Genomic DNA, 27,742 nt, shown 5'->3' with positions numbered 1-27,742 from the left:
CCGCCGCCGCCGCCGCCGCCTCCTCCTCTCCGGCGAGGGGCGGGGGGCTCCGGCCCCGGGTGGGCACCGCTCCGCGCAGCGCCGCTCCCCCCTCTGCCCTCGGCGGGGGCGCCCGCCGCCTCCTAGGAGCGCACGCTCCGAGCGCCCTGCCGGAGAGAGGGGGCGGGCGTGGGCGGGGGCCGGCGGGCGGGCGTCGGGGCGGCGGGGACCCCGCGCGGCGGCCGGAGGAGGGGGCTTCCCCGGAGGATGCCCGGCGGCGGCTCCCCGCTCCCAGGCGCGAGCTGAGCCGGACCGGGAGCGGGCGGCGCGTCGCCATGCCGGCGTGACGGGCGCCCCCGGCTGCCCGCGCGGGCCCCCGCGCTGCCCCACGCCGCGCCGCGCCGGCGCCGGGCGGCAGGATGGGCTGTATCCAAAGCATCACCTGCAAGGCGCGGATCCGGCGCGAGAACATCGTGGTGTACGATGTGTGCGCCACCATCGACCAGTGCCCCACGCGCATCGAGGAGACCTCGCCCATCGTCCTGCGCTACAAGACCCCCTACTTCAAAGCCTCGGCCCGCGTGGTCATGCCCCCCATCCCCCGCCACGAGACCTGGGTGGTGGGCTGGATCCAGGCGTGCAACCAGATGGAGTTCTTCAACACCTACAGCGACCTGGGCATGTAAGCGACCGGCGGCGCAGTGCCGGAACCGGGTCCCTGGCCCCGTCTCTCCTCCCCACCCCGACCCTCCCGCTCAGCTCCTTCTTAGCGCTCTCCCCATCCTCTTTCTAAACCTTCCTCCCGCCTCCTCTTCCACCTCCCTCCTCCCTGCGCTTTTGTTTCAGTGACAGGGCGGGTGTAGGGAGGCTCCTCGCGAAGGCATTTTCTGGTGGTTTGCTTCTGACTCTCCGTGAACGCGAGGAGGACGGTGCGGGGCGGCGAGAACACGACAAGGAGGGTTCGAGAGACGGGCGTCGGGGTGGCTGGCGAGTGCCCTGGGAGTTTCGGGGCGCCGTCTGGGCTTGGTGGGCGCTTCCCGGGAAGAGTTTGGGGGGACCTGTGGAGAGAGGAGCGGAGTGGAGTGCCGGGGGCGCACGGGCTGTGCCGCGCGTCCTTTGGAAAAGCCCGAGCGGGCTTGGAGGAGAAGGTCCCGGGCGTCCGAGCGGGACTCGCTGGTTCTGCCCTTGGTTCCCTCGACCGTTGGGTTTGAAACCTTGTGCCCCAGGCCGGGGAGCCTGCCGGCGTTAACATTCGGAGCCGCAGACCCGGCCGAGCCGCCTCTCCGGCTCGGCGCCCTCTGGACGAGGTGTGCGGCGGTGAGGAGCCCCTTGTGCGAGCAGCCTGGGGCTGGCGTGGCGCGGTGTTTTCCTTGTGCTCCTGCGAAGCGCAGGTCCCTTGGCTGTCCAGGGTCCTTACTTACTCCACTCACTAACTGCGGCGCTGGAAGGGATTCCCCGGCGCCCACCGGCGAATCCTGCCGGCGAGCTGGGAGCTCTCCAACTTCCTTCAGCAGCGCCGCTCGGTGCGCGCGGGGCTGGGCGGCTGCGGGGAGACCCAGCGCCTCGGCGACGCCGCGACCGCGGCCAGGAGCCCACAGCCTGCCCCAGCAGCGCAGGCTGCGGGCCCTCGCGTCCAAGACTTTTTAGTTACTCGGTTTTCTCAACCTCCCTGCCAGCTCCCTTGCAGGAGCAGAGTCTGAGCAGTGGGCGGCTGCAGCGGCTAACGGTTTGGGGGCCTGCCTTCTACCTGTGTTGCGGTGTTGGTCCAGAGCACCCTACCTGCAGCCTGTAGAGAAACCCTTTCCTGGAAATTCGGCCTCGTGCCATTTATCACCCGAAGACTCTAGAACTTCCAGGGTTCATCTCCTGAATGTTGATATGGGGCGAGCGTGTTTCTATTTCGAAAGGTCAAACTATCCTTTCAGTGGCAGTTGGCAGGCTTTTTCTTGCATTCCGAGAGCATGTAAATTAACACTAGTCGTGGGTGCTAAAAGAAATTTTGACAGGTCGTTTTGTTCCCCTCACCTTTGCCTCAAAGGGTTTGAACTTTTCTCTTTAAGCACGGGATCTCATTGCTGGAGAGAGCTCATTCCTAGTGATGATGGGTGAGAGCCTAGTTTCTTCCTGTAATGCCTCTGCTCAGTGTGTGTTCTTATCTTCCTGGAAGACAGCTGGATGTAAGAAATGGGGGTGGGGGCCATATTATTTTAGGTGGATCATGCTGTTTAAAACCAGACACACCCTCAATAGGATGATTATATCTGAACACAGGGGTCTCTTAAAGTGGCTTTTGTAGAAACTGTTTCCAGCAAAGTCAGACAGAGCAAGCCCCAGACCAAGCAGAGGCTTTCCCTTTTGTCTCCCTGGCCCGGCTCTGATGGCAGTGTGCTCCTTGGCGGGGGTCGGGGCAGGGGGCAGTCATTGGAGTCTGGGGCCTCTGTAGAGGAGGCTGGGAGGGACTGAACAGAAACAGCCTCACTTTTCCCCAGACCGCACAGCCAAACCTCTCTGTTGCTCATATCTCTCGTGAATCAGTATATCAAAAGCCAACAAACAAATAATTTCTTTCCATAAAAGAAAATATATTCTGCCTCAGGAAGAGTCAAGTTGAGCTATAAGCAGACATAGTAGTTGAACTTCCTTGGATCAGTGGGAGGGTGGACCAACTGTGATGGAGATGAGCTGGGGTTGGGTCTGAGGGACACATATTCCCCGACCTTACCTGACCGAATTCTTGCCTTTGGGGCTTGGGGAAAAGTTTTGCTTTTAAGCTGCCACTATCAGTATTTTAAGATTCTTGGTGGTCATTTTGCTGCAGGGGAGCAGGAGTGTCCCCAAGAAATCATGAAGCCTGTTATTGTAGATCTGTGCCCAGAGTCTACCTGTCTTTGTGGTCGCAGCAATTGCGACCTTTGGAGCCCAGATTTGATTGAACCGATCTCCACAAAATGTTTATGACCTGAAAACTTAGCCAGTGCAGACTTTTTAATGGGACCTCATGTTGCATGAATGTCATCACAGCCTATTAGTTATCTGCTTTAGCCAGTGTCTTGAGTTGGGGGTGGGGGGGGGAGCGGAGAACACCGCAGGCTGAATTTTCACCCTGTGCAATGCTGTTGTTCCATGAAGCATGATATGATCAGAGGGTTTAGCTTAGAAAGCTGCCTTTTCGGCATTATAAAAGGGACTGCCAGAGGAAATCCACAATTGAAAATGGCAAGAAACTTCTAGTGACAGGCTTAAAAAGCAAACACGGGCTTTTGTGGTTTAGGGTTTCAACATTTCCAGGAAGGAGTCGGTTTCTGAAGGAGCATTTGAAATCGTTGATGATACTGATGGCCAGAGCATCGTTTGAACTTGAACTCATGTAACTTGGAATGTCCTCCCACGACCACATAGAACCCAGGCTGGGGAATACTTATGTCCCCTATTTATGTCTCCTGGGCCCTGGTGAATGCTGCCGATGCAGCCCTGGGGAGACAGCTGCAAGCCTTCCTCTTTTGGGGATGAAAGGCCTCTGGCTTTTCTCAATCGTCCCATCAGTAAACAAATATTTACCAAGCGCCTCCCAGGTAAGGGTGCCAGCAAAGAAAGCAAAGGACCAGCAGGCAACTTCACTGTTCCTCAGGAGGAAGGAGTGTTCCCCAGGGTGTCGGAGAAATGCTGGAGACGGGGTTGGGAAAGCAGGCAGCGTGTTCTGGAGGCAGACGGATTGGATCTGGATGTGAGTGTGAGGAATGGGTCAGGTTCACCTGGGGGGGGGGGAGGCTAATTCTTAAGGGGGACGAACAGCAAATACATGGAGTCAGGAAAAAAGAAGTTGTTCTAAGGGGGCATAAGTAGGCTGGGGGAAGGGGAGCTGTCAGGTAGGAGAGCAGTGGGAGACGAGGTCCGAAAGCAGGCTGGGGTCTGTCCGGGAAGGCCTAGAAGAACAGTGTGACCCGGAAGAGAAGGTTGAGGTCAGGTCATTGGAGCCAAGACAGAGTGTCGGGAGGCTCTTCCCACCTCCTTCGGACCACGTGGGAGCTTTCCAAGAGCGACATAAAAATCTTTGTGATGGAACAGCTTTGAATGCTAGAGTGCGACTCCCAAGAGGTTTCCTGAGTGAGGTTTGAACAAAGAATGAGGTTCATGTGTCAAGGACGGACGAGGTGAAGCCGGAGTGCGGGGCGAGAGCCAGCAGCAGCCCTCCCCACTCTCTTGGAGCCCCATGGGAGGCATCTTCCGAGCTGTAAGGGAGCTCTGGTCAGCCCGGGTGAAACTTTTTTAGGAGATCGTAGCTCACTCCTGCCTGTCTCTCTACTCTACTCTTTCTTCAGAGCCAACGTTAATGAGAATTTGACTCCACTAACCCACCTTGGTCGTCTGTTCATTTCGACCCAAGCTGGTTTCTATCCATCGCAGAATCGTCCTTGCTCAGTTTGTGACATCCGTGTGACCAATCCAGGAGACATCGTTGAGAAACACTTGCTTTTTCAGCAATGACAGCTTCCTCCATCTTGAATCACCCGCATCTTTTAGCTTTATGCCGTTTTTCTAGCTGTTTCTCTGTCTTACCTCGAAGTACCGTTCATCAGGACGTTACTCATCTGATCCTCTCCCTGGTAATTTTATCCATCCCAACGGCAGCCTCTGCGTGATATGCAGTCACCTGTGGTATAGGTGTGTGTGTCTATGTAGTTTCCACTCGGCTATCTCAAAGACATCTCAAATTGAATGGCTCCAAACTGGAACTCTTTTTTTTTTTTTTTTTTAATGTTTATTTCTTTTGAGAGAGGGAGACAGAGAATCTCAAGCAGGCTCCACACTCAGCACAGAGCCCAACGTGGGTCTCGATCCCACGATGGCGAGATCACGACCTGAGCCAGTGTCTAGAGTTGGGCGCTCAACCAGCTAAGCCACCCAGGCACCCCCAAACCAGGCCTCTTGATTGCCACTATAGCTCCCTCCTCCCCAAATCTGCACCTCCACAGTCTTTCCCCCATCCTGGTAAAGACCAGCCCCTGAGCTGCTCAGGCTGAAACATCTGTGTGTCACCCTAGATATCCTCCCACATGCCCAGTCCATCATCAAACCCTGCTGGTCCCATCTCCGAGATAGCTCTGTAATCCGGCCACCTATCTGCATCCACGCATACCCTCATAGGACAGGTCACCGTCAACTCTCATCTGCTCCAACAGAGGATTTCTAGACAAACTTGCCACCTCCATGCTTGTCCCCACCCCCCACCTCCAGTCTCTTCCCCACCCAGGAGCCAAGTGATACTTTTGAAACCTAAGTGTTACCGCTTTCCTGCTTAAACTTTTTTACTGATAAATTCATTGCAGTCGGAATACAGTTTGAGTTTGTATCCAAATTCAAGGGATAGCCTCTTCCCTGGTCTCTGAATGTCTGTCCTCAAGCCGCGTTGGCCTGTTTCCATTTCTTCAAAAAACCCAGCTTCACCCCAATTCAGAACTTTGCCTGTGCCGCTCTGTGTCTGACGTCCTCTGCTTGCTCACCCTTCTCTAGAAGATCCCTACTTCTCAGTCATGTCTAAGCTGGTACCTCCTCAGAAGCCACTCTGACTTCACAGTTTAAATTCAGGTTCTTCTGGTCTCTTTGAGACACTATTCTTTTACTCGTTACAGTTAGCGAGAATGTAACTGTATACTTATCTAACACCTGACCCTTCTACTGCCCCATGAAAGCAGATACTGTATCCATTCTCTTCCGGCCAAGAGTGCACAGCTTCTAGCAGATACTCCATAAACATTTGAAAAAAATAAATGAGCCATTTTTTTCTGACCTCAGTGAGGCTATGTCACCTTCAACAAATCCTGTCTCTCTTCAAAGTCAGCTGTTCATAGTAAACCCAAGGCTAACCCTACCAAGCTCTTGAACTCTAGACATACGCGCCGTCACTTAGCACGGACACAGTTTAATGCCACTTTGCTTTTGTGTCATTTCGTCCTGCCTTTGCCCCAGCAGATCCACTGCGTCTCAGAGCAGGGCTTCTGTCTGTCGCTTCCTCTGTCTCTGTGCAGTAATCTGTGCACCACGAGTCACGCTCAGCAAACGCGGAAGCCTCGCTTTCCTGTCACCTGTGATAAAGTGGCATCCAGGGCCTGCCCGAGGAGAGGTAACATAGAGACCTTGTCATAGCATGTCACCTGCATCGCTGACTCGTGGCCTGACTCTCAGGACCTGGGTACTTTAGCATTTAGCGTCATTTCCCCCAAAGCTAGCACGCCCCTTCTTGTTCACAGCTGCGTGCTGCCTGCGTGTGCAGTATGGCTTTGCGGGTGGCTCTCACTGGTCGTAGAGGTGCCTCCTTTGGGCATCTGATAAGTCCCCAGGCCATTGCACCAACAACCATCCCCCATTCCTGTTTCATCACTGGGTGGGGGTGGGGGGGGCATGATCTGGAAGTAGCTGGAGCTGCTCCCCACCGGAAATGTTGGGGACTCCCAGTCTAGAGCATCAGATGGGAAACAGGATGTACTTCCCTTCTTAGACTCCTGAGTGCCCTTGGAGGGGGCGGTGGCCTAACCCTTTGCCTCTAATCTTCCCCATCTGGAAGAAAGGGAGCTGCAGCAGATTAGCAGGCCTTATCAGGAAGCACTAAGCTCACTGGAGATAAAGCACAACCCCGGGGCTGGAGGGAGTGGGAGGAACCAGAGGAGACTTCAGGAAGAGGGTTCCAAGGGGAGTTAAAAACGTGGCTGGTGGAACCCAGGATGCTAAAATACAACCGGGCACTGGGTAGACGGGACGGCAGGGTGTCAGTGACCTTGCACGGGGCAGCAGAGGCAGATGCTGTCTTTGGGGCCTGGTCTGCAGACGCTTCATGTTCCAGGTTAAGAGAGAAGGCGTCTGGGTGGCTCAGTCGGTGAAGCACCCGTCTCTTGGTTTCAGCCCAGGTCATGATCTCACAGTTTGTGAGTTCGAGCCCCACATTGGGGTCCTCTCTACCCCTCCCACACTCACTCACTCTCTCTCTCTCAAAATAAATAAGTAAACTTTAAAAAAGAGAGAGAGAAAGAAAGAGAGAAGGCTGGCTGCTGCTGCGGCCTAGGGCCTCGCTTCTCCCTCGGTGCTCCTTGAGGAGAGGCGGAGGGTTGCCCAAAGGCCCCAAGTAGGTGATTCTGTAGCTCCCTTCTCGTCCAGCCACTTGGGTCACAGATAACAGAGGGCTGCCCTTTCTGACGTGTTTACGCTGAACAGGCCGCAGGAAGTGGCCGCGATTCATAAATGGCTATCATGAGAAAAGAAATGATGTCAAGTTTGCTGTAACAGAGCATTCTGGTGAGCACTCCCAGAGAGGCAGGGCCCGTGGAGGGCTGGGGTCCCTGGCAGGGGTCGGGGCCTGCCCGGCAACCACAGAGAAGTGCCCACACCGACAGTCCTGCGCAAGCTGCCCGTCTTTCTCGCCGGCCCTCCCCTGTCACTGAGGCGCCCTGGAGGTTTTGCCGAGGGTTGTAGACGGAGGGGCCAGTGTGTTGAGGTGGGAGAATCATTCCCATCAGGGAAAGCCTCCTGAGTCTGGGAGATGCTGCTACCGAAGGGCCACGAGGGGAGGGCCACAAAGGCAGGGGACAAGATGACACGGAAGGTCTCTGCTCCGTATGCTTTCCACACACGGCCTCCGGGAATCTCAGCAGCCAGGGGGGTGCCTCTGTGGCCGGGAGGGTCAGTAGCGGGCCCAGGGCCTCAGGGGCAAGCGGCCCCAGCCAGGAGGCCTGGCTGGGGCTGCCATCAGCCCATCACTCTGTCTGGTCCACGGCCTTAACTCCTAGGAAGGAGGTGCTCTGAACTCGCTCTGCGGAATATTGCTGTCCCCCGACGGTTCGCTGGTCTTTTCCGAAGCGGACCTAGTTGTAGTGTCTGCTCAGATCTGTCTTATTTCCTCACTCCTCGGGAAACGGAGAAAGTTGTCCTGAGGTCACGGATGTGGGCGTCTCAGAGCTCCCGCTGAGGGCAGACGTTAGCAGGGTCTTTGGGGGCGAGGGGTGCAGAGAAGGCAGGGAACCAGCTCTGTCCTCGCCCAGAATCTCGTTCTCTGGGAACAAGGGGACGCCTCCTTGCCTCACAGGGACCCCACGCCGGCCAGTCTGGGCTGCAGGTTTTAGGCCCATGCCTCCTCCAGGAGCTTCCTTGAGGGTCCCGTGTCAGCCCTCATGGGCAGCATGACAGTCACCCAGACCCCTCAGTTAGCTGGACTTCAGAGTCTGTTTGTCCCTCAGACTCTCCAGACAGTTGCTGTCTGGATGGACGATCGAGAACAGAAGGCAGATCACTCGTGGTGGTGGAAGGACCCTGGGCTTGCGCATCGGCTCAGCGGACATACTCCTGGCACTGTCACTCCTTTCCCAGCCCATGCTGTTCCAGCTCAGGAAGGAGCTGCGGACTTTCCAGCCCCGGGTGGGCAGATGAGGACCAATACCTGAAGTGATTTGCACCCAGATGATGGCTGATGTGTCCGCTGTCGTTCATGTACTTGGTTCTTTCCATATAGACAGATCCTGTCTCTATAAAAAGGAGACTTCACACAGGCACCCTGACAATGATCACAGACACGTTGAGGACAACCGTTATTCCCATTTTAGATGAGTAAGCAGAGGCCCGAAGAAAGAGACTACGAAGTGTGCTCAAGGTCACCCTGGCAGGCACTGGCTGGGTCAGGCCTGGTGCCCAGGCCTCCCAACTCCTGCCCTAGAGCCTTTGTGTGCCAAGTGCACAGTCAGCCAGCCCTGGACAGGAGCCGGGGACAAGAGAGGTCATCCTGAGAGCCGCGCACACTGAGCATCCCTGGGTCAGTCAGCATTTGTGGCCTGTGAAGACCAGAGAGGGGCAGAGAGGAACATCGAAATGCATTCAGCAAAAGCAAAGAGAAATTTTCGGGCTGTCAGATTAAACTGAAATAAATAAGACCTTGGCGTCTGATGGCACCCCAGCGGGGTCTCTGTGACAGGCCTGCCTCAGAAAGCCTCTGGCTGGCCTCCTCTCTTGGGGCCTGACCTTTCCAAGCTGGCTTTGGGCCCGCATCAGGCCCGGGCGCTCCGAGGCTGTCAGAGGTCTGGCTAATGGGAAGCGATAAACCGGTCAGCATCCTTGCTCAGCAGGCCCTGCGGCATCTTGAAGAGGCAGGCGGGCTGAGGAGATCGGGGCTTCTGGGCATGAGGGGTGGCCTCGACAGGCTTTGGCAAATTGGAAACAGCCAGAAACGGGCCAATGAGATGTTGCTTTGCTCTAGAAACGGGAGTAGGGGGCCGGGGTCAGGGGCTGGGGTATGTGGGGACTGAAAGGCATGAAGGGGACTTAGATGGGCTGGTTGTGGGGGAGCAGGGTGCCACCCTCTTGTCCTCCTACTAAGAGCCCCCCGCTGAGCCTCCAACCCCAGGGGGTGGCCTCCACCTACGGCTGACTCAATCCAAGACCAAATTTTTCTTTTTTTCCAGTGACTCAAATAATGGAGAATCTGTTTCAAACCTTCCTGAATAAGCTTCCCAATTTTTAAGAAAGATAAGAAATTTGTGGGGCGCCTAGTTGGCTCAGTCGGTTAAGCGTCCAACCTCGGCTCAGGTCATGACCTCGCGGTTCGTGGGTTCGAGCCCCGCGTCGGGCTCTGTGCTGACAGCTCGGAGCTGGGAGCCTGCTTCAGATTCTGTGTCTCCTCCTCTCTCTGCCCCTCCCCTGCTCACGCTCTGCCTCTAAATAAATAAACGGACAACCATTAAAAATAAATTTGTGCCATAAAACTAAACCTACACTCCCAAGATTTCTTCGTGGCCTTTGATGCTGGGGAGGCTGTCTTATGCTGGGCCACACGTGCACTTCAAGGAAGGGGTGGGTATTGGCCTATTCTGTTGTCTGTCTGCCCTTGAGGCCATAAGCAGCTTACTCAATGATAGTCAGCCATTTGTTGAACATGCGTCTAGTGCTAAATGCCTCATGTGCCCGTCTGCGAAGTAGGGCCGTTCCTTTCCCCATAGTAGAGATGAAGAAACTGAGGCCCGAAGGGGTTGAGTAACTTGCCTGGCATTGCCCAGCTAATCAGAGACAGAGCCAGGATTGGAAGCCAGATTTCCAGAGACTCTGTGATGTTACAAGCCTCATTAAGGGTTGAGTGAATGAATGAACAAACGAGGAAATACAGGGCGTTCAGGAGATGGCCTGAGTGCTTGCTTTTGTCCTTAGTGAGCAGACCCGGGGAACAAAGGGTTTAATCAAATTGGAAATCACCGGCCTCCTCGCCTCCCAGCTGGTTTGCTCAGCTGGTCGTGACATGACGTTAATGAGACCGGGGTCTTGGGGTCGGACCCAGGGGACCCTCTTGGCACCCGAGTCAGTGTTCTTTACCCTTCCGGCTACCAGTCACAGCAGAGTCTAAAGAGAAACACCCAGAAAAAGGCAGGTAGTGGGTCAGCAGAATCATCTGTGAGTCACGGAGTGTTAGGGCAGCATGGGAGCTCATCTTGCCCATCTGCCCATCTCACAGACAGGGACACCAAAGCCCAGAGAGGGGCTGTGACACAGCCAGTGAGTGGCACCACCAGGCCTCAGACCCATGTCCTTCCGACCCCCCACAGCCCTAGTCTGTAAAGTAGTAATTGGGTCACCACGTCTGATTTTTTTCATCCCTGCCCCCACCACCCTGCACACCGTTTGCTGAAGGTCCAGGTTTCTGGACAGAGATGGCCACCCGCCCAAGAGAGGAAGCCACACAGAGCTCAGGAAGAACCCGGCCCTCGGCAGCACAGAGGGGAGCTCGGATCAGCCCAAGGGATGTCTACACAGCTGCCAGGAACGGAGAGACCAGCCCATTCCCAGTGTCCACAGACAGTGATTAGCAAGCAAGAAAGGAGAGGGTCTCCCCAGAGAGGCGCATCACAGATGGCAGGAAATGGGAGGGTTTGGCAGCCCACAGGGGGGGGGGGTGCGGGGGGAGGGATGTATGGAGAAATTGGGATTCTGCCTGGGTGCCCAGCAGCCCAGAATCCCTCTCCCCCACCTCGTACTCCCCTCCCACCCAGGTGCTGATGCTGTACGTGGGCCCCCTGGCTCGCTGCCCACACACAGGCAGGGTGGCTTCAGGGCCCCTGGCAGCTCCAGAAGAAACAAGATCCAAGTGGTGTCAAAGATGACATTGTGAGGGGCCGGGGGCCCTCCCCTGATAGCAGGGCTCAGCCGGGAGGCCCCCGTGGAGCAGAACAGATGGGGAGAGTCTGAGAGGGATATCCTAGCAGCCTGGAGACTCTGTTTCTGTTGTGGCTTTTAATTGGGTTTCTCTCCATTTTTGGGGGGGGGAGGGGGTCTTATTTTTTGTTAACTTGAGGCACTTTAGCAGGGGGCATGATCGAAGTGGGCTGTCTGTTCCCTGCAAAGAAGGGAGGGGTGGACGGGAACAGAAACGAGCCGGTCAGGGCCAACACACCGTTTGCCCGTTGTGGGATTTAAGGAGGCTCTAGAGGAAGGACTGCAGAGGGGGCCTTGTGTGCCTCTCAGCAGCCTGTCACTTCTGCCCGTCTGGTGACTCCAAAACTGTGTCTTTGTACCACTCCAGGCTGCCCGTCAGTCCTGATGACTAGAAAAAGCAATGTCATGTGGTCTGTCCCCCTCTTACGTGGTCCTGTTCCAGCCTGGGCCTCCCTCTCAAAACTTGGCACTAGAACCTACCTCTGGACCTCCCTGGAGGTCCTACCTCCTCCCTGGAGGAGGACGCCCCTTCAGATCTCCTGGCCTAGTTGGGCCCCTCGGCAGTGTCCCCTTGGCCCGCGGGGCCTTTTCAAGTCCCTGTCCACCACGTGTAGCATCTCTTGAGTCCGTGTCGACATTTCCCTGCCTGGTTTCTGGCCCTCTGCTTTATCTCGGGTCAGTCTCTCTTACTCTGCCAAGCTGCTGGGCCTTAGCCAGATGCCTGCCCCAGCCCCGTGTCCTCCTGGGTCCTCCCTGTCGGGCTGCCTCTTTCCATCTGAGGTGGGAGGGAGAAATGCAGAGGGGGTCCTGGCCGGAGGAGCAATGCTGTCCTTTGCCCCAAAAGCCCGTGAGCCACCCTGTCCTCCTCATACCTTCTAAACCTGCACGGGGCTACCGTCGTCTCGTGGTGGGGGCGGGGAGGGTTTCAAAAGCCATGGAAAGAGCTTTATTTTTTTTAAGTTTATTTATTTAGTTAGAGAGAGAGAGAGAGAGAGCGAGCCCAGGAGGGGCAGAGACAGAGAATAATCCCATGCAGATCCTGCTCTGTCAGTGCAGAGCCTGATGTGAGGATTGAACTCATGAACCATGAGATCATGACCCGAGCCATAATCAAGAATTGGACGCTTAACCGACTGAGCCACCCAGGTGCCCCCATGGAAAGTTCTTTATAAGGAAAATTGTTTGGGACTGAAAGGGGAAACCAAACTAGAGTTCTGGAAGACTGGCAAGGCAGCTGAAACTCAGACAAGACCAGAGGACTAGGGACATCCCCAGAGTGGGTGGGGCTGGGAGGGGGCCGGTCCACTCACAGAAGTCTGTACCAGAGGGACGGGGTATGAAAGAAGTTTGAGAACATGGTTCACTGCCCTTGTCCTCTTGGCCATCAGAAAGGCCTGGGTGTCAAGAGCAGACCCTAAGATGTGGGAAAGAGGACAGTTGATGAGGTGTGGATGGGGCCCAGGGAAGCCACAGTCAGCCTGGTTCCTGCCCAGCAAGGCCGGACAAACTCTTGACCTTCTGTCCTGCCCTGCCTGCTGGGTGTGGACTTGGGAGACCCGGGCAGGGTTGGTGCTGATCTCACTCCCGCCCCAAAGCCAAGAACAGCTACCCTTGGTCTTCTTTGCTGAAAAGCCCCTAGGGTAACAGTCTCTGGTCAGGTAGCTGAGCTGAGTGGCCCCAACTAAGGGGTGCCAGAGACAGAAGGGAGGGTTGGGGCCGGGAACCCCGAGGTGGCCCCTCTGCGGCCAAGATGGCGTCCTCCTGCTCCGGCCACTGTCTCAGGTGTCTCTGAGAGAGGTCACCTTTTCCGAGCCTGAGTCCCACAGGGAATCTCACCACCTGGGTGTACCTGTGGGGTCCCTTAATCACTGTTGAAAAGACTTTTCAGAAGTGGAATTATTGCATAATTAGACAAAAGGTTGGACCTGAAGGATGCCTGAAAGGGGTCACTGTGCAGATTTGGAGCTAAAAGGGCCCCTTTCTCCTGCAGGAACTCCCAGGCCTTTGGCGTAGCATGGAAGGGGGGAGAGGTGGCTCTGTCTACCTGGTAAGGTTTTCGCGGAAACCGTATCTGTCAGCCTTTAACCTCCAGATCTGTGCATGCCTTTCCGTTAAGCAGCCAATTCTCTTTTAGCCACATGGCTGAAGGGTGGCGTGCATCCAGGACTCGAAGTCGGGGCACCTGGGCGCAGCAGCCCCCGCTGGGGGTTGTCTGTGAACACTTGGAGCTTCAGATGGTTTTTTCTCGACTCACATGGCGCCACGGTTTCTGCAGCTTGTGTCAGTGACGAGAGACTCCGGATGGAGGAGTCCTAGGCCAGGTACCCCCACAACTGGACGAACAGCCGCCACTGAGCCAAGAAGAGTAGAGATGCTTCCGGGTCAGCAGATAGGTGTGTTTAGCTTTGCTCCAGGGGAGAAATCCATCCTTACTTGAATGCCGAGAGTGGTTTTTCTAAGGTTTACCCTCAGCATCTGGTGCTTCTTGAAATGTCTGGGCAATCAGAATTAGGATCTAGAGTTTCACTGTCGTATTTATGACTTGCCACAAAAAAAGGAAAAACATTTCGGAATGGGTTTTCATGCTATTCCAAAAGAGCAAAGACATTGAAAAAAATGTTCCATTAGAAACCTCTCTGGTTAAATGGAAGTGGAGTAGCTAGAGAGACAGAAGCGGGTAGATGGTGAGGCTGCCTACACGGGGACGGGTCAAGGGCTAAGTATATCCAGAGTCCAAGAACACAGACTATTTACAGGCTAGCATCAAACTCTTGAGCTGTTACGGCTCTCCCTCCAATCATTTCCAGTCTCCAGGATTCAGTTTCTTCTGTGATGCCTCCCCTGTCAGTCAACATTTTGATCCGTGCATGCATGACCCAGGACGGAACTGGGATGGTGCTCCCTGGCCTGTAGCTCCTTGGTGACAATCAACTTCCGTACAAGCTCAGAACGTTGGTTCTGGGTCCCTCCATCCGACTTCTGGTTAGTCACTATTTATGTCCATACGGCCCAACTTGTTACTTGTGTTGTGCAAACGTTCTGTGTTCTTGCCAAGCTTTATCTGCTTGATCTATTAGTTAGTGAGAAGGTCTGTTGAAATTTCTCTCCATGCCGGGGTGTTCATCACTCTTCCTGCAGGGTTCTCGAGTTTGCTTTATACATTTTGGGGCTGAGCCTGCTTGCTTCTTTGGTTTCGCTTCTTCTTCATTTTTGACCTCTGGGGAACGTGTTTTTGCAAGCTCAACTGTGGATCCCGTAAGAGATTTGTAACGGAGGGTCTTCCAAGATACTTATTTCACTACATTATGATTTCCTTACTAGGTTCTTCTGTTCCTTAACTGTAAAGCAAAAGTAAGGCAAGAAGTAAGCTCTTTGTGGCTACCTTTTCTGGTTGGAAGGAATACCTTTCAGAGCAAGCTGCTTGTCCAGGCGAGGCCCTTTGGTAAAAAGAACTGAGGTTTCTCAGCAGCCCACCATTGGGGGTGGAGAGAGGAGCCAAGGCACTGGGAGGGTCTTGGATTGGGGGGGGGGTGTCTGGGAAGACCCCTGCCATGCACTGGACACAGCCGACTGAGGCGTGCTGTTGTCTCGGTGACTCCGTTTCTCTGCATTGTTGTCAGTGCTCTCTGGTCAACCACTATGGCATTTGTCCCCATCTGTGCACACCTCAGGGCCCCAGCTCTTCCTGGACAAGCCAGGATGTTCTGGAGAGGAGAGCTGCATTCCTAGGAAGCCTCGAGGCCCTGCCTGAGCACAGCCACCCTGCATGTCTCTCTGTAGCATCCGAGACTCAGAAGGAGTTGGCTCCAGATTTCCCCGCTCTTCTTCCCTGGGCTGACCCCTGAGGCTCATTTTGCGCTGGCATTTGGCTTTTGGCAGGTGGTGAGCTGGTTTGCCTCCTTCTCTTCCAGATGGCTCCGAGAAGGACCGACAGGAGGAGGAAGGGGGCAGGGAGGCAAAGCTGTCTGCTGTTTGTCAGGCAGAACCAGGGACCCCAGAGAGGGCACACACACACACACACGCACGCCCGGCATTGCCCTGGCACTCCTCTGGCTGACTCTCTCCACATGTGGGGATGGGGGTGGGGACACCCTGTGTCGAACTACCCTGGGGTGTGCAGATCTCAAGGTAGTCGGAGTCACGTAAAACTCGAATCTGGTAACAAAAGGCGAGGCTGGAGCTTCTGCATTTACAAAAGCGCCTTTCTGTAGTTACTTCTGCTGAGGCTCCGATTCATTCTTCGAGGCGGTGGTGTTGTCCACATGACGCCGGAGAAAACCAAGGCTCGGGAAGCTTAAGCAATTTGGCAGGTTTACACGGTTAGGAAGTGGCCACGCTTGCCATCTGATTCCAGATTGATTGCTCCCTTTAGGTAGCTGATGCCAGAAAAGAGGGACACAATGGAACTTTAGACCCCGAAAAGACCACGGAGCCCCCAACCCGACGGCTTTGCTTTGCAGGTTAAGCAACGACACAGATGTGAAAGGAGGTGAAGGGAACTGTCCAAGGTCATACCAACAGCTAAGCGGCAGACCAGCTGAGATCCCCCCAGGATTGAGTTTATTTTAAAATATGTCTGGGTTTTTTATAACAATTCAGTGAGTTTAATTTTTTTATACAAGCTTATCACTTCTCTGAGAAACACACTATGTAACGCAGTAACGGTCTGCAGGAATGACCTCGCCTGGACAGGCGCTTTATCGGGGGCACAGGGTCTCTGCTGTCAGCTGGCCTTCCTGGCTCTGAGGGGCAGAATGACTTATCTCCTCCCTCACATCCATGTAGTGCCCGTCAGAGATCTGGGTTCTACTTCACTCAGGTGACTGACAGGTAAGTCCCTTCCTAACCCACGTAGTCAACAGTGATTCACTGATTCATCACCTGGTAGGCACAGGACGATCATGAGATACAAGATGTTTTACAAAAATGTACCTCATTAATATTGGTTTAAATTCCTATTGTCTACGGCCGCCTGGGTGGTTCATTAGGTTGAGCCTCCGACTCCTGATTTTGGCTTGGGTCACAGCCCCACGGTTCATGAGATCAAGCCTGGCATCGGGCTCTGTGCTGACAGCACAACACAGAGCCTGCTTGTGATTCTCTCTCTCTCTCTCTCTCTCTCTCTCTCTCTCTCTGTGCCTTCCCCACTTGTGTGTGCTCTCTCTCTCTCTCAAATAAATAAACTTTAGAAAAAGTCTTTTTAAATAAATCAATAGGGGCCCCTGGGTGGCTCAGTCAGTTAAGCGTCTCACTTCAGCTCAGGTCATGGTCTCACTGTTGGTGGGTTCGAGCCCCACGCCGGGCTCTGTGCTGGCAGCTCAGAGCCTGGAGCCTGCTTCTGGTTCTGTATCTCCCTCTCTCTCTCTGCCCCTCCCCCACTTGCACTCTGTCTCTCTCTGTCTCTTGAAAATAAATAAATATTTAAAAAATTTTTTAAATAAATAAATAAATTCACATTCTCTCTATTGCACACATAAGGAAACTGAGGCCCTTCAGAGATCATGTGATTTGCCCAACCTTGCAGTGCTAGAACCAGAATCGAAGAGCAGGTTCAAAGGACTCCTGGGCTCTGCTCCTGACCACCGAGATCAGTGCAGCATTTCTCGTACTGTTGCTTCACCTACAAGAGAAAAGTTAACCTTAACGATTCCAAGCAGGGCTGGAGGAGGCTGGGAACAGCAAGTAATGTGAACACCCATTGACAGGACTATTGCACACACTCCTACAAGCTGTAAGTACAGGAGAGGTATTTCAGGATTCTTCTGAGGGCCAACACAACACTCTTTAAAAAAAAAAAGATACAAAGGTTTGTGCTCTTTGTGTTCCCAGCTCTTTAGACCCCTCATGGCTTTACTTGCATTTAGGTGAGGTCTCCACGTGGCGGAATTGGGTGGAGCTAGAGATTCCTTGTCGTTGGTGTCCTTGTTGGAGACGGAGTATTAGATTCCCAGGAGATTAGATTAGTGCACCACGGTGGAGAAGGGCATGGGGTTCAGAGCCGCCCACCTCCTGGAACTCACTGTCCTTGACTCCTCTTTGGCTGAAGGCCACATAGCATGAAGGAGCATGGACTTGGAGCCTCCAGACAGAGGCTGTGTACCTAGGTCCATACGTAGCTGTTACTAGCTGTGTGACTTCAGACATCTCGGGTACCTCTCTGTGCCTCTGCTTCCCCACCCATAAAAGGTGGTGCCTCCTGCAGAACGTTGTTCGGAAGATTTCATGAGTTGACGTTTGTGAAGTGCCTACAGCAGTGCCTGATGTATCGCAGGTGCTCTGTGGTTCTGTTAAATTTTTTTTTTAATGAGCGAACAAATAACTGAATGGACAAGGCTTTATGGAATACCTGGGACATGCCAGGAACTAGGATCGGAAATCTTTCATACCGTGCAGAAACACTGGGTAAAAGCCCTTCCTCCAGCTAAATCAGCCAGCCGGTATTAAGCACTTGGGTGCTCGGTACTGTGCGGGGTCCACCGTGAACTTTGTAGGGAGGCCCACCCAGAGGCGGCAGAACCTGATAGGCCAGTAGAGACCGCCTAAAGACCGCTGTCAGTTGCGTTTTCTCCAGGCAGAATTATACCTGTTCCCTAAAGTGTCGTTACGGGTTCAGACCTGCTCGTCCTTGGGGCCCTGTTCCCAGAGAAGTTCTAGCACGAGTGGGCAGCAGCCATGAATGACTTCCATCCGGGCGTTGTCATCCTAGCATCGTGCCTGCTTTGAGCCTCCAGAACCACAGCGTTCCAGCAAAAGAGGGCAGCTGTTACCTTCAGCAGCCTCGAGGACTTTCCTGGCCATCCTCACCTCCTGCACGTCCCTTTCTAGATGTCAGCACACTCGCCTGCCCCGTGTCCATTGCTGCACTTACTTGGCTTTCCTTGTTTTCCTTCCTGACCACCGCTCCCAGGACAGATTTCTCTCTGCTCCTCTCCTCCTGGATTTGGTGTCTCCTGAACCACAGACCCAGAGCTCAAAGCTCTTGGATTAGATTATAAGCTCAGGATTTCTAGGAATCCTGATGGCTTTGTGTGTGTGTGTGCTTGGCTGGGGGTGGGACCTGCAAAGAAAGATTACAAGGTCATTATCACAGAGTCATCAACCTAGCCTGAGCACTGATACTGAGGAAGGCAGAGGACCCAGAGCATCCAAGACAAAGCTCAGGATAACGGCAGGTAGTAGAAGCCAAAATGAAACGCACGCTAATGCTCAGGGGGCTGTTTACCTGCACCGAGAGGTTGACCGAGATGTCCCCTGAGACCCATTCCCCACAATTTGTCCACTTTACCATCCTATTGGATTTCTGGGTTCTGAATTTGAACATCAGCTTAACGTGCCACCCTCTGACCCTGTAATCAATAAGTTTAATTCAGAGGTACAAAAAGGGATTCGGACAGGATCCTAAATAAACATAATGCTTTGTGGTCCCAGATGTCATAAAACTCTGCATGGAGAAGGTAGAAATTGGCCCTTGAGGCCGAAAGCCTTTTCAACAAAATGGCCATGGCAGTAACTCTGAAAGATCAGTCCATTGAACTAAAGGCCCAGTGCATTCCCGTGAATTGTCCTCAGGGAAGTTTCTGGACCTCCAGGCCATGTCAATAATAACCATTCTTCGTCTTGGTAATAGAAACTTACAAAGTGCTTCTGTTCATAACGTTTCCTTTGCTCCTGGCAATGGTCGTAAAAGGAAGGTAGAGAAGGTATCATCTCTTTTTTGCAAATGAAGAAGGCAAGACTCAGCGAAGTTATGTGACATGTCCAAGGCCAGAAGGCACAGGCATAGGACTAAACAAGCTTCTTCTAACTCGTGATCCACGATTTGTCCACTTTGCCATCCTGCTGGCCCCGGGTTCTGAGCCTCAGCTTGATGGGCAGCTAACCATGAAGAGCCAGTCACCTTTCATTTGGAAAACTTGCATAGATGGGCTCCACTTGGTGCCAAAAATGTGTCCGAGTTGAGCTTATCTTTGAGAATATACGGATCCAAGATGGACATTTTGCTGACTTTCGCTGAAATTATGCTTTTGGGCTCTCTTAAAGTCACAAAACAGCGGAAAGGGAATTGGGGAAAACATCTGACCCATCCCTCACTCTCCCCCAGGAAACCCAGAAGCAGGTGGGTGTCCTGTATGATGGCGGCCCCTTCTGCAACCGCCCCCCTCCCCCACCACCTTTACCCAAGGAAAAGCCTCCTTGCCCTTTGAAAACCCAAGCAAAGTGCTGATGCCATGATGGCATCTGGACCCAACCTCCAGGATGCCCCGGAAGGCAGGACACCAGATGCGCTCTGGGACAATTTTTTGCCATTCAGACAGGTTGGGCAGGGGCAGGGAGACAGGTGCAAGCACTTCCAAAATGTAAAGTCTTGCCTTAACCAAGGCTGACTTGGTATGCTGAGAAGGCAGCTCTGATTTGGAAAAACGAACATGCTGGAACCAGTCTTGATGGAAAAGATGAGAGTCTGAGGCAGGAATGGTGATTCCTACGGTCCTTGGGCCTTCTGGGTCTGTGGATATCAGACACAGATCACCTTCTTTGTCCCAGGGCCTCCCAGGGAGCACAGCCTTTACCTTGACTAAAGCAGATTCAACCCCTTCGGGTGCCCTACCACCTGTCTTTTTTGGCATAGTTTGAGAATCAAGGCACTTAGAAGTCTGATGTGGGTCTAACATTTCAATGTTAGTCAAGCCTAGAAGGTGGTGTTGGGTCCCCCCTCCCACCCACCCCCATCTGAGGCTTTTTCAAAAAAAAAATTGCAAAACGTCTCCTTTCCATAGGCAGGAGAAAGTTTGGAAGCCTTTCTTTGGAAGAGAGGGTCGCGTTTTTAGTGGGAAGATGAATGGTGTCTTAGAGAAATCTCTAGGTGAGGTCCCAGGGGGAGAAGAGGGGGGGGGTTTCTTCCACAAAGAAATGGCAGGTCTCCCCTTCCCCTGTGGGCTACCTTTGATGTACTCTTTCCCCCCGTGAAGCTGAAGAGTCTGCCCTGAGGAAAGTTAGTTTACACCTTGTTACTGAAGAAAAAAGCTGAGGTTGGAGAGGGAAACAGCCACCCACTCCCTGTCTGTCAAGAGCCAGTACATCTTGAGATGAATGGGAGACCTCTCTCTGCTCCCCTCTCCGCCCGCCCCATTACACTCTGATGCTTCCTGCTTCATCCTGAGGACAGCCAGCCGCCTCCTCCCCATCCCTGCCTCCCACCTTTTGGAATTGAGCTAATGCTTTAGGAAATATTTAATGTTCCTATGCCTCCCTTGCATAGAACCAGTTTCAGGGTTCTTGTGATCCTGGATTTACATCCGTCTCTTTCCTTTCCTACAAATTTATTGCCATCTGTTGGTTTCATTCCCATGACACCCACATCGAGATCATTCATAAGGAGGGTCAGAACCATTCCTAGACCCTTCGCTTACACAGCACTTTCCCCCATCCAAATGTCTGAGCCTGTGTGGGTCTGTGAAGGCATAATCTCCCTCCTTTCCCCTTCCTCTCCCCACTCTCGCTTCTCTCTGTCTCTCTGTCTCTCCAAACACAAACGCAGGTGCGCGTATTTGACAGACCGTCAGGCAATTTAGAGTTTTGGCATTTGTTTCCTGAATGATGAGAAGTAGGCACTCACCGATCCCTTTATGCCTTGGGAACCCTGGTTGCTGGACCCACTAATTTGGGTTCAGGGTTTCTTTGCTGCCTTTCCTCAGCTCTTTGGCCTCGTCGTTACTTGCTCCCACATAAAATCCCCTTCCTTCTTTATTCTCATCAAAGGTAAGTTAGCAGGTTGTGCCTCATCTGTCCCTCAGCCCCTGAGGGCATCCAGTCCCTCTCATCCTGCCACCCCACCTGCTCAGGGATTGGAGGGCTTGGGGAAGGACTGAAAGAGATGGCCCATGCTGAGGGGTCAGCACAGAGCCTGAGTCGCAGTGAAGGGCTCCATATGCATTGTTGTTGGTGGTGTTGAAGCAGTCCTGTGTCTTATCCTAACCTTCTCAGATCTGCCCACTCTCTTCTCTCCATCCCCACCCCCTAGTGCAAGCCTCAGCTCCTCTCAGCTCTGTCACTGCCTCCGTGGCCTCCCAGCTGGCCCCCCTGCCTCCCGTCTTCATGCCCTTCCCTCTGCCACGCAGCCTCTGCATCTCCGCGTATACATCTGATCATCTCACCCCTTCTACTTAAAAACCTCCTAAGGTTCTCCATGCCCTCTGAGATAAAATTGAAACTCCTTACCAAATAATGCCAACGTCCGGAGACCTGGCCCTCCCTGCCAGGGAAGCCCAGGCCATCTATCCTGCCTCAGCCAGAGCCATAGTATACTGCATGCCACCCACAGCCAGGGTTCCCCTCCCTTCTGTAATACACCTGTGAGTCTCCCCAGAGAGCCCCCCTGGCATCCACCCCACCCCAAGTCTGGATTAGGTCTCCCTCCCTCCCACTGCCTAGCCTCCACCATACATTAATAGCCAGCACTTACACGTTCCGAAGTATTTCATACATCTTGACTCAATTCTCACACCAGTCCTGTGAGCTGGGCACTGTTATTATGGCCACCTGTACATGCGGAAGTTGAGACGTAGAGGAATTAAACGATTTGCTCAGGACCACACAGCTCTTCAGAGCCACGATTGGAACCCAGTGATCTGGCTCCAGAGTCTGCATTCAGAGCCACCAGGCTCTGTGGTCTCCTGTACTGTTGATCAAACTATGTCCTTTACTGGACGCCTTGCCTGAGAGGCCATGTGCTCTGCGTGCTTGAATCCTGGAGCCGGCCACACTGCCTCCAGGTAGGGGCACATCTCCTTCCAATTAACCCTTCAGCCAATCCAGCCTTCTAGGCCCATGGGGCTCAGTAGATTGAAGACTAACCCACCTTATGCAGCCAGTTGCCCACCCATCATTCCATAATAGGCCTAGAATGCCTTCTATGTGTTAGAAGCGTGGGGTCAGAGACTTAGAACACAACCCTGCCCCCTTGGGGAACTTGTGATTTGGTTGAGGAAATAAACAAGATTATACACAAATCTAGAGCCATGGTAATAATGCCTCAAAGCACAAACAAAGCCAATTTCTTTGATTTATGGTCTATCCTGATACAGAGTCTCCATGTTGTCCCAGCTGGACTCCAGGTCCCTTGAAGGACCATGTGCCCAGCGCTCACCAAGTGCCTCTCTGTGGGCTCAAGGCTCCTGCTGCTGTGCTGTGCCTTGGCCTGAGTGACACAGTCTTCCCAGGCCTGGGTGGTAGAGGTCGCTCAAAGGAATCGGGCATCTGGGAGATCCTAGGTTGGAAGCGGACTTCTGAGGGCAGAGCCCAACGGCAATAGACCTGAGTTGTTGAGGACACCAGAACCTCCTTTAAGGTGTAGTCTGACTGCCCCCCCCATCCCCAACAATCACTTTCCATTGCACAGTGTCCCCTAGTGACCTACCTCAGTATAGATCTCTACAAGGCAGCGATCCCCTTCCATGTCAACATGCCCCAGGACAGGGCTGGCTGCTACCGTGCCACTCACCCTCACGATCAGTCTGATCACAGGGGATCTGTGCCCAGGGCAAGGAAACCAGGATCTCTGACAGCATGCCATGCCAGGGTGCAGGGAGACCACAGCTCTGCAGGACCCGCCCAGGCCCTAGAGCCCGCCTCCTCCCAGGTCTCCACACAATCCAGCCCAGGGCGGTCTCCTTCCTATAGAGTCCAGGTCACTTGCAGACTGTGCTTGGTATGCACAGCCTTGCATCCACCAAGGCATGCAAAAGGCAGTGCCAGCTGTCATGGGCCGTGCATCTAACACCTGGTCACCACCCTTTGCCAGGCCCCACGTAGATCTATACTTCTCATCACCTCCAACAAAATAGATCGCCACCACCTCTTCTATAAGATGGGAATAAGCATGCTTACCTTGTAGAGTTTTTGTGAAGATCCTGCATGTACTTGGCTAACAAATAGTTGTTGAGTACCTGTTGTGGGCCCAGCTCCCAACACGTAGTAATCACTCACTTACAACAGCTTTAAGAAAATCTGTCTTCGAGGGGCGCCTGGGTGGCGCAGTCGGTTAAGCGTCCGACTTCAGCCAGGTCACGATCTCTCGGTCCGTGAGTTCAAGCCCCGCGTCGGGCTCTGGGCTGATGGCTCAGAGCCTGGAGCCTGTTTCCGATTCTGTGTCTCCCTCTCTCTCTGCCCCTCCCCCGTTCATGCTCTGTCTCTCTCTGTCCCAAAAATAAATAAACGTTGAAAAAAAAAATTAAAAAAAAAAAGAAAATCTGTCTTCGATGGGGGTTCAAAATAATGCGGAAGATGTACAGGTAGAAATACTCCACTGTCTTCCTTCAGTTATTCAACGCTCTTAGGATGTTCAAAGAGACGAATGTCTTGCCCAATCACCAGAGTAAAACCCGGAGAGATTTGCATGTCCCCAAACCACTGGTGTGCTCACGATGGGGCACCTGCCCCATCAGCCATTTGACTCGCTATGGTGTAACTGCGCGTTGACTTATCTGCCCCGCTAGAGACCCCGAGGGCAGAGACCATCTTCATGCGTCTTACATGTCCTTCCTCCAGAAGGCACTTGTTGGACCACCACAGGTGAGCCCTGTGTGAGTGTTCCGCCTGTTCACTGGCCTGACCTTCACTGTCAGGGGAGCACGGCCCCCACATGAAGAGGGCGTGAATGCTGTAAACCCTTCATGCCCCTGTAGCACAGCTACTTTTTGCTTACAAGGCAGCGAGGCAGCCTGGGCTTTGGTGTCTGAAGACCAGAGAGCGGTCTGTAAAACGAGAGCATGGGCTAGCTCGGAAAATTTCAGGTGTCCTTCTTGCTTTGTGATTCTGGAACACATTCAGAGAACATCCTGAGGGTGGCAAAGGGTCTGGATATTCTTCCCGTAACGTTCATGGGACTGTAAGTGCTGAGGTAGGGAGAAGATATGACAGCTGTCCTGAATTATTTGAGGCACTGTCATATAGAAGGCAAAGAAGTTGCAACTCTTTTGAAAGACCCCAAAGGCTAGAAACAAAACCAATTATTAATTAATTCAACAAATATTTATTGAGCACCGGCCGTATGCCAAGCGCTATTCTAGGCAACAGGGATGCAGTAATGAATAAAAACGGACAAAAAAGCCTCACCCTGATGTCATTTACATTCTAGTGAGTGCAGACAAGAAAAAAATAAACGTGATGGGTAGGGGCTTCTTGGAACCCCAAAATGGGCTGCCTGGGAGCTCTGCAGGACCTTGTGTTCAAGGATACTTGTAGGACTTCTATGGCTGGTTAGACAAGATGACCTTGTTACAAGTTCCTTTCAGCCCTACAATCCTGTGAGTCTCAGGCTAGTTTAGATGAGTGATCTCTCTTTATTTGGACACCTCTGGGTGAAATCATGACCTCCACTCTATGGCAACTCCCACTCCCCGAGAAGAGATGAGGTGGATACGGCAGCTATTTAATGGATGGCACCAAAAACTGGTATTGGAACGTGTGCAGGGCAAGAGGAAGAGAGGCCTTTCCTTGAGGTCGCTGAGATGTAGAGGCTGAAGAGAGGACTACAGAGGATGGACAATGTGGTTGGACCAATGAGGGTGTCAGGAGGATGGAGAGAGAGAGCGGTGGAAGTGTGGATGGAGCCTTTGACGAGGAGGGAGCAGAAGTAGGAAACAAAGGGGAGCCCCCTAATCGAGACCCAGGACCCCCAGCCTCACCCCCTCCTCGGCCCTACTGCCATCATCATCTTTTCTGAGCTGCAGTGTCCCAGGTTCCAGTCACATCGCTCACGTGCAGTGACGAGGTCTGGGACAGCCACTCTGGAGAGCAGGATGCGGGGGATGAGGGATACGAGAGAACACAGCTTCTACCTCCGGCCACATGCTCCCTTCTGCGACATACCTGGAACCAGCTGCCCCCAGGGGGCTGGAGACTGCCGCTGTTAGCCTTGGCTTTTTCCCATTCCCATTCTTCCTGAGCTCCTGCACCCGGGGCTATAGAGAGAGAGCATCTGGATACGGCTGTCCCTGTTACCCGCATCACTGATCCGCTCTCAGGGGCCAGCACACCGCGAGAAGTCTGCCTCCCTAACCCCCCCCACTCTGCAGGTGTGGAGCGTATTCACCTGAAGCTGAGTCTAGGGCTCCAGACTCCTCCCTTCCCATCTTGCTACTCTGCCTCTGCCTTCCGGTGTTTTCACGTCTACTGATAGCATCGTGGTGCGGCAGTAAGAGCACGGGCCTAGGAGCTCAGAGTGCTAGGATTCTGGCCTTTCATTTGAGTCAGTAATTCTGTGAAATAGATGTCTTGTAGTCTACAGGTGAAGAAAAGGAGTGGGGAGGGGGGTGGGGTGGAGAACTCATTCATCCATATTTATGGAGCTGGACCTGGTATTAGGCCCAGGATAGCATGACATAGTGAAGAAAGGACTGGGCTTCTAGGTGAGAGTCCTGGATTCAGATTCCATCTCTGCTGCTGTCCAGCCGTGTCACGTAGAACACATGAGTTTTCTGATACACTTTATTAGCTACAAAATAAATAGGTGTCCTAGAAGGAGGCAGTAGGGGCATCTGGGTGGCTCAGTTGGTTAAGGGTCCGACTCTTGATCTCAGCTCGGGCCTTGATCTCTGGGTTGTGAGTTCAAGCCCCACATTGGGCTCTGCACTTTAAAAAAAGAAAAGAAAAACAAAATACGGCCATTAGGTGACATTGGGGTCCCGTTAGCCCTTTCCATGCTTGAGGCAGACATGGCTAATCGATCACAGCACACTGTCCGCCCCCCCACCTCTGGGCAGCCCCAGGATCCTCCTGGCCCAGGAGCCAGCAGCTGATGCTGAAAATCGGAGTCACCCATAAAATGAAATTGCTTGCCTTCTCTCCACTAGATCTCCAGGTTCTTTTCTAGTCGTGCTGGGCATAGAAACCCATTTTCCTCCCTGCCAGCCCATGCACTTTCCACCAGGTCAGCCTGGAACCTTCCTTTTCTATAGACCATTAGAAAGAGTAACAGAGTGAGAAAATCTGGGTTCTGGTCCGTTCCCTCCCTTAGTTTCCTGATGTTTAACTAGAGTGTAATGGCAGACTGTGCAGTAGTTATGAGGCGTGAGGGGTGGGGAGGAAGCACCTTTCGAAACTGTAGGAAGCCGTACGAGAGCATTCACGTAGCACGCGCTCAGAGCACCTGCTTTGTGGCGGGCACTGAACTAACATGCGGGGTAGCGCCTTATTCGTATTTGGTCATGGCAGCAACTTGAACACATCACCAGGCGTCTAAACCCTTTTCCCATGAAGAGGCTGAGCAGGGACCAGGCCTCTTGATCCGGAGCAGACACACCGCCCCAATTATGGGCAAGGTGGCCCCGGGCCTGGGACAGAGAAGGTGGGAAGCTCATACTCCGTGAGCTCATTGCTTTTTTTTTCTTTTGGCAAATCTTCCTGTTGCCCCTTTACTCTCTTAGCTGCACTCTTGAGTCTTTTATTTTGGATTTTTGCTTATCGGTGAAGCTGTACTGTTGTACGGAGGGAAGGAAGGGTCACAGTCCGCAATGACACTGGCAGAGAGGAAGGCAGGGCAGCAGTCTGGGCAGAAGGACGAGGCGTCCAGATCTGGCCGTCCTGTTCCCCACATCACTGATCCGCTCCCGGGGGACCAGCACACAGCGAGAAGTCTGCTTCCCCAGCCCCACACCCTGCCCCTCAAGCCTCAGGCCTTCCATTACCCGGGGCTCTGGGAAGATTAACGTGTCATCTGTAAAGCACTTCGCGCTTCTTGGAAAACGCCATGCTGTGAATTCTGACATTGGTAGAAGATAGAACTCTTATCACATCTCTGACTCGCTCCACGCACTAGGATTCTTACAGCCTTGTTCTGTTACCATCCTCTGTGTCCTTTCCTAGTTCTCAGCTGTCCCCACAGACAAGACATTACTGGCAGAGTTTGGTTAAGACACTGTACTTAGCCTACCTAAAAATACTGGTGAGTGGCAAATCTCCCTCAAAGGGGCTCATTGAAAAAAGATTTAGTGCTGAGGCTTGCCATGTTTCTTCGCTTTTTCTGCTCCATCTTGCAAATGCAGGAACCCCTGGGGATATCTGTGGTCTTGGGAGACTAGATCTCTTCTTAATATATCAAAACCAACTTTTAGAAAATGGGTTTGGTCCGTACTGATTCTAAAATACCTTGGATTGTTAACCTTTGCACTGTCTTGGCAGAATACACACAGAATATGACTATTTGGGGGAAGGAGAAACTCATTTAGGCCCCAACCTCCCCTCCCCACTTGACAGATGCCATTATATTGAGTTAAGCGCTATGTCTGGGCCTGCATGGGAGCTGGTGACCCAGAACCCTGGGACCACGATGGAAATTGTTCCACTTGGAATTCTCTCTGGCTTGGGTACCTCTCCGTCTCTTTCCTCACCTGGCCACAGAAGGAGACGCAGACGGTGCCATCCGGCTGCCCTTTCTTTGAATCTTCAAGGAGAATATCCTCACCCAGCGTGTCTCATACTATTGGATTGAAAAGAAAAGCAATGAAAGCTTATCCCTTGTTGATAGTGAACCAGACAAGGGGTGATGCTTTCATTCTAAATGGTAATCAAGAAGATTCAGGTAATG

The 27,742-nt window shown here is 53.2% G+C and overlaps 1 protein-coding gene across 1 annotated transcript in view; it reads left to right on the top strand.

Annotated features, from left to right (window-relative positions):
* Positions 1-221: 221 nt before the first annotated feature.
* FAM78B (family with sequence similarity 78 member B) overlaps positions 222-27,742 on the top strand; it is an 80,891-nt gene continuing 53,370 nt past the window's right edge. The window contains exon 1 of the mRNA XM_045455669.1: positions 222-661. Coding sequence (XP_045311625.1) covers positions 399-661 — 263 coding nt within the window. The 5' untranslated portion in view covers positions 222-398. The remainder of the gene's footprint in view (positions 662-27,742) is intronic.

The sequence above is a fragment of the Leopardus geoffroyi genome, chromosome C3 (assembly GCF_018350155.1).
Source record: "Leopardus geoffroyi isolate Oge1 chromosome C3, O.geoffroyi_Oge1_pat1.0, whole genome shotgun sequence".
NCBI lineage: Eukaryota > Metazoa > Chordata > Mammalia > Carnivora > Felidae > Leopardus > Leopardus geoffroyi.
Note: the sequence above shows the minus strand (reverse complement) of the source record. Positions and strands in the feature narration are given on the sequence as shown.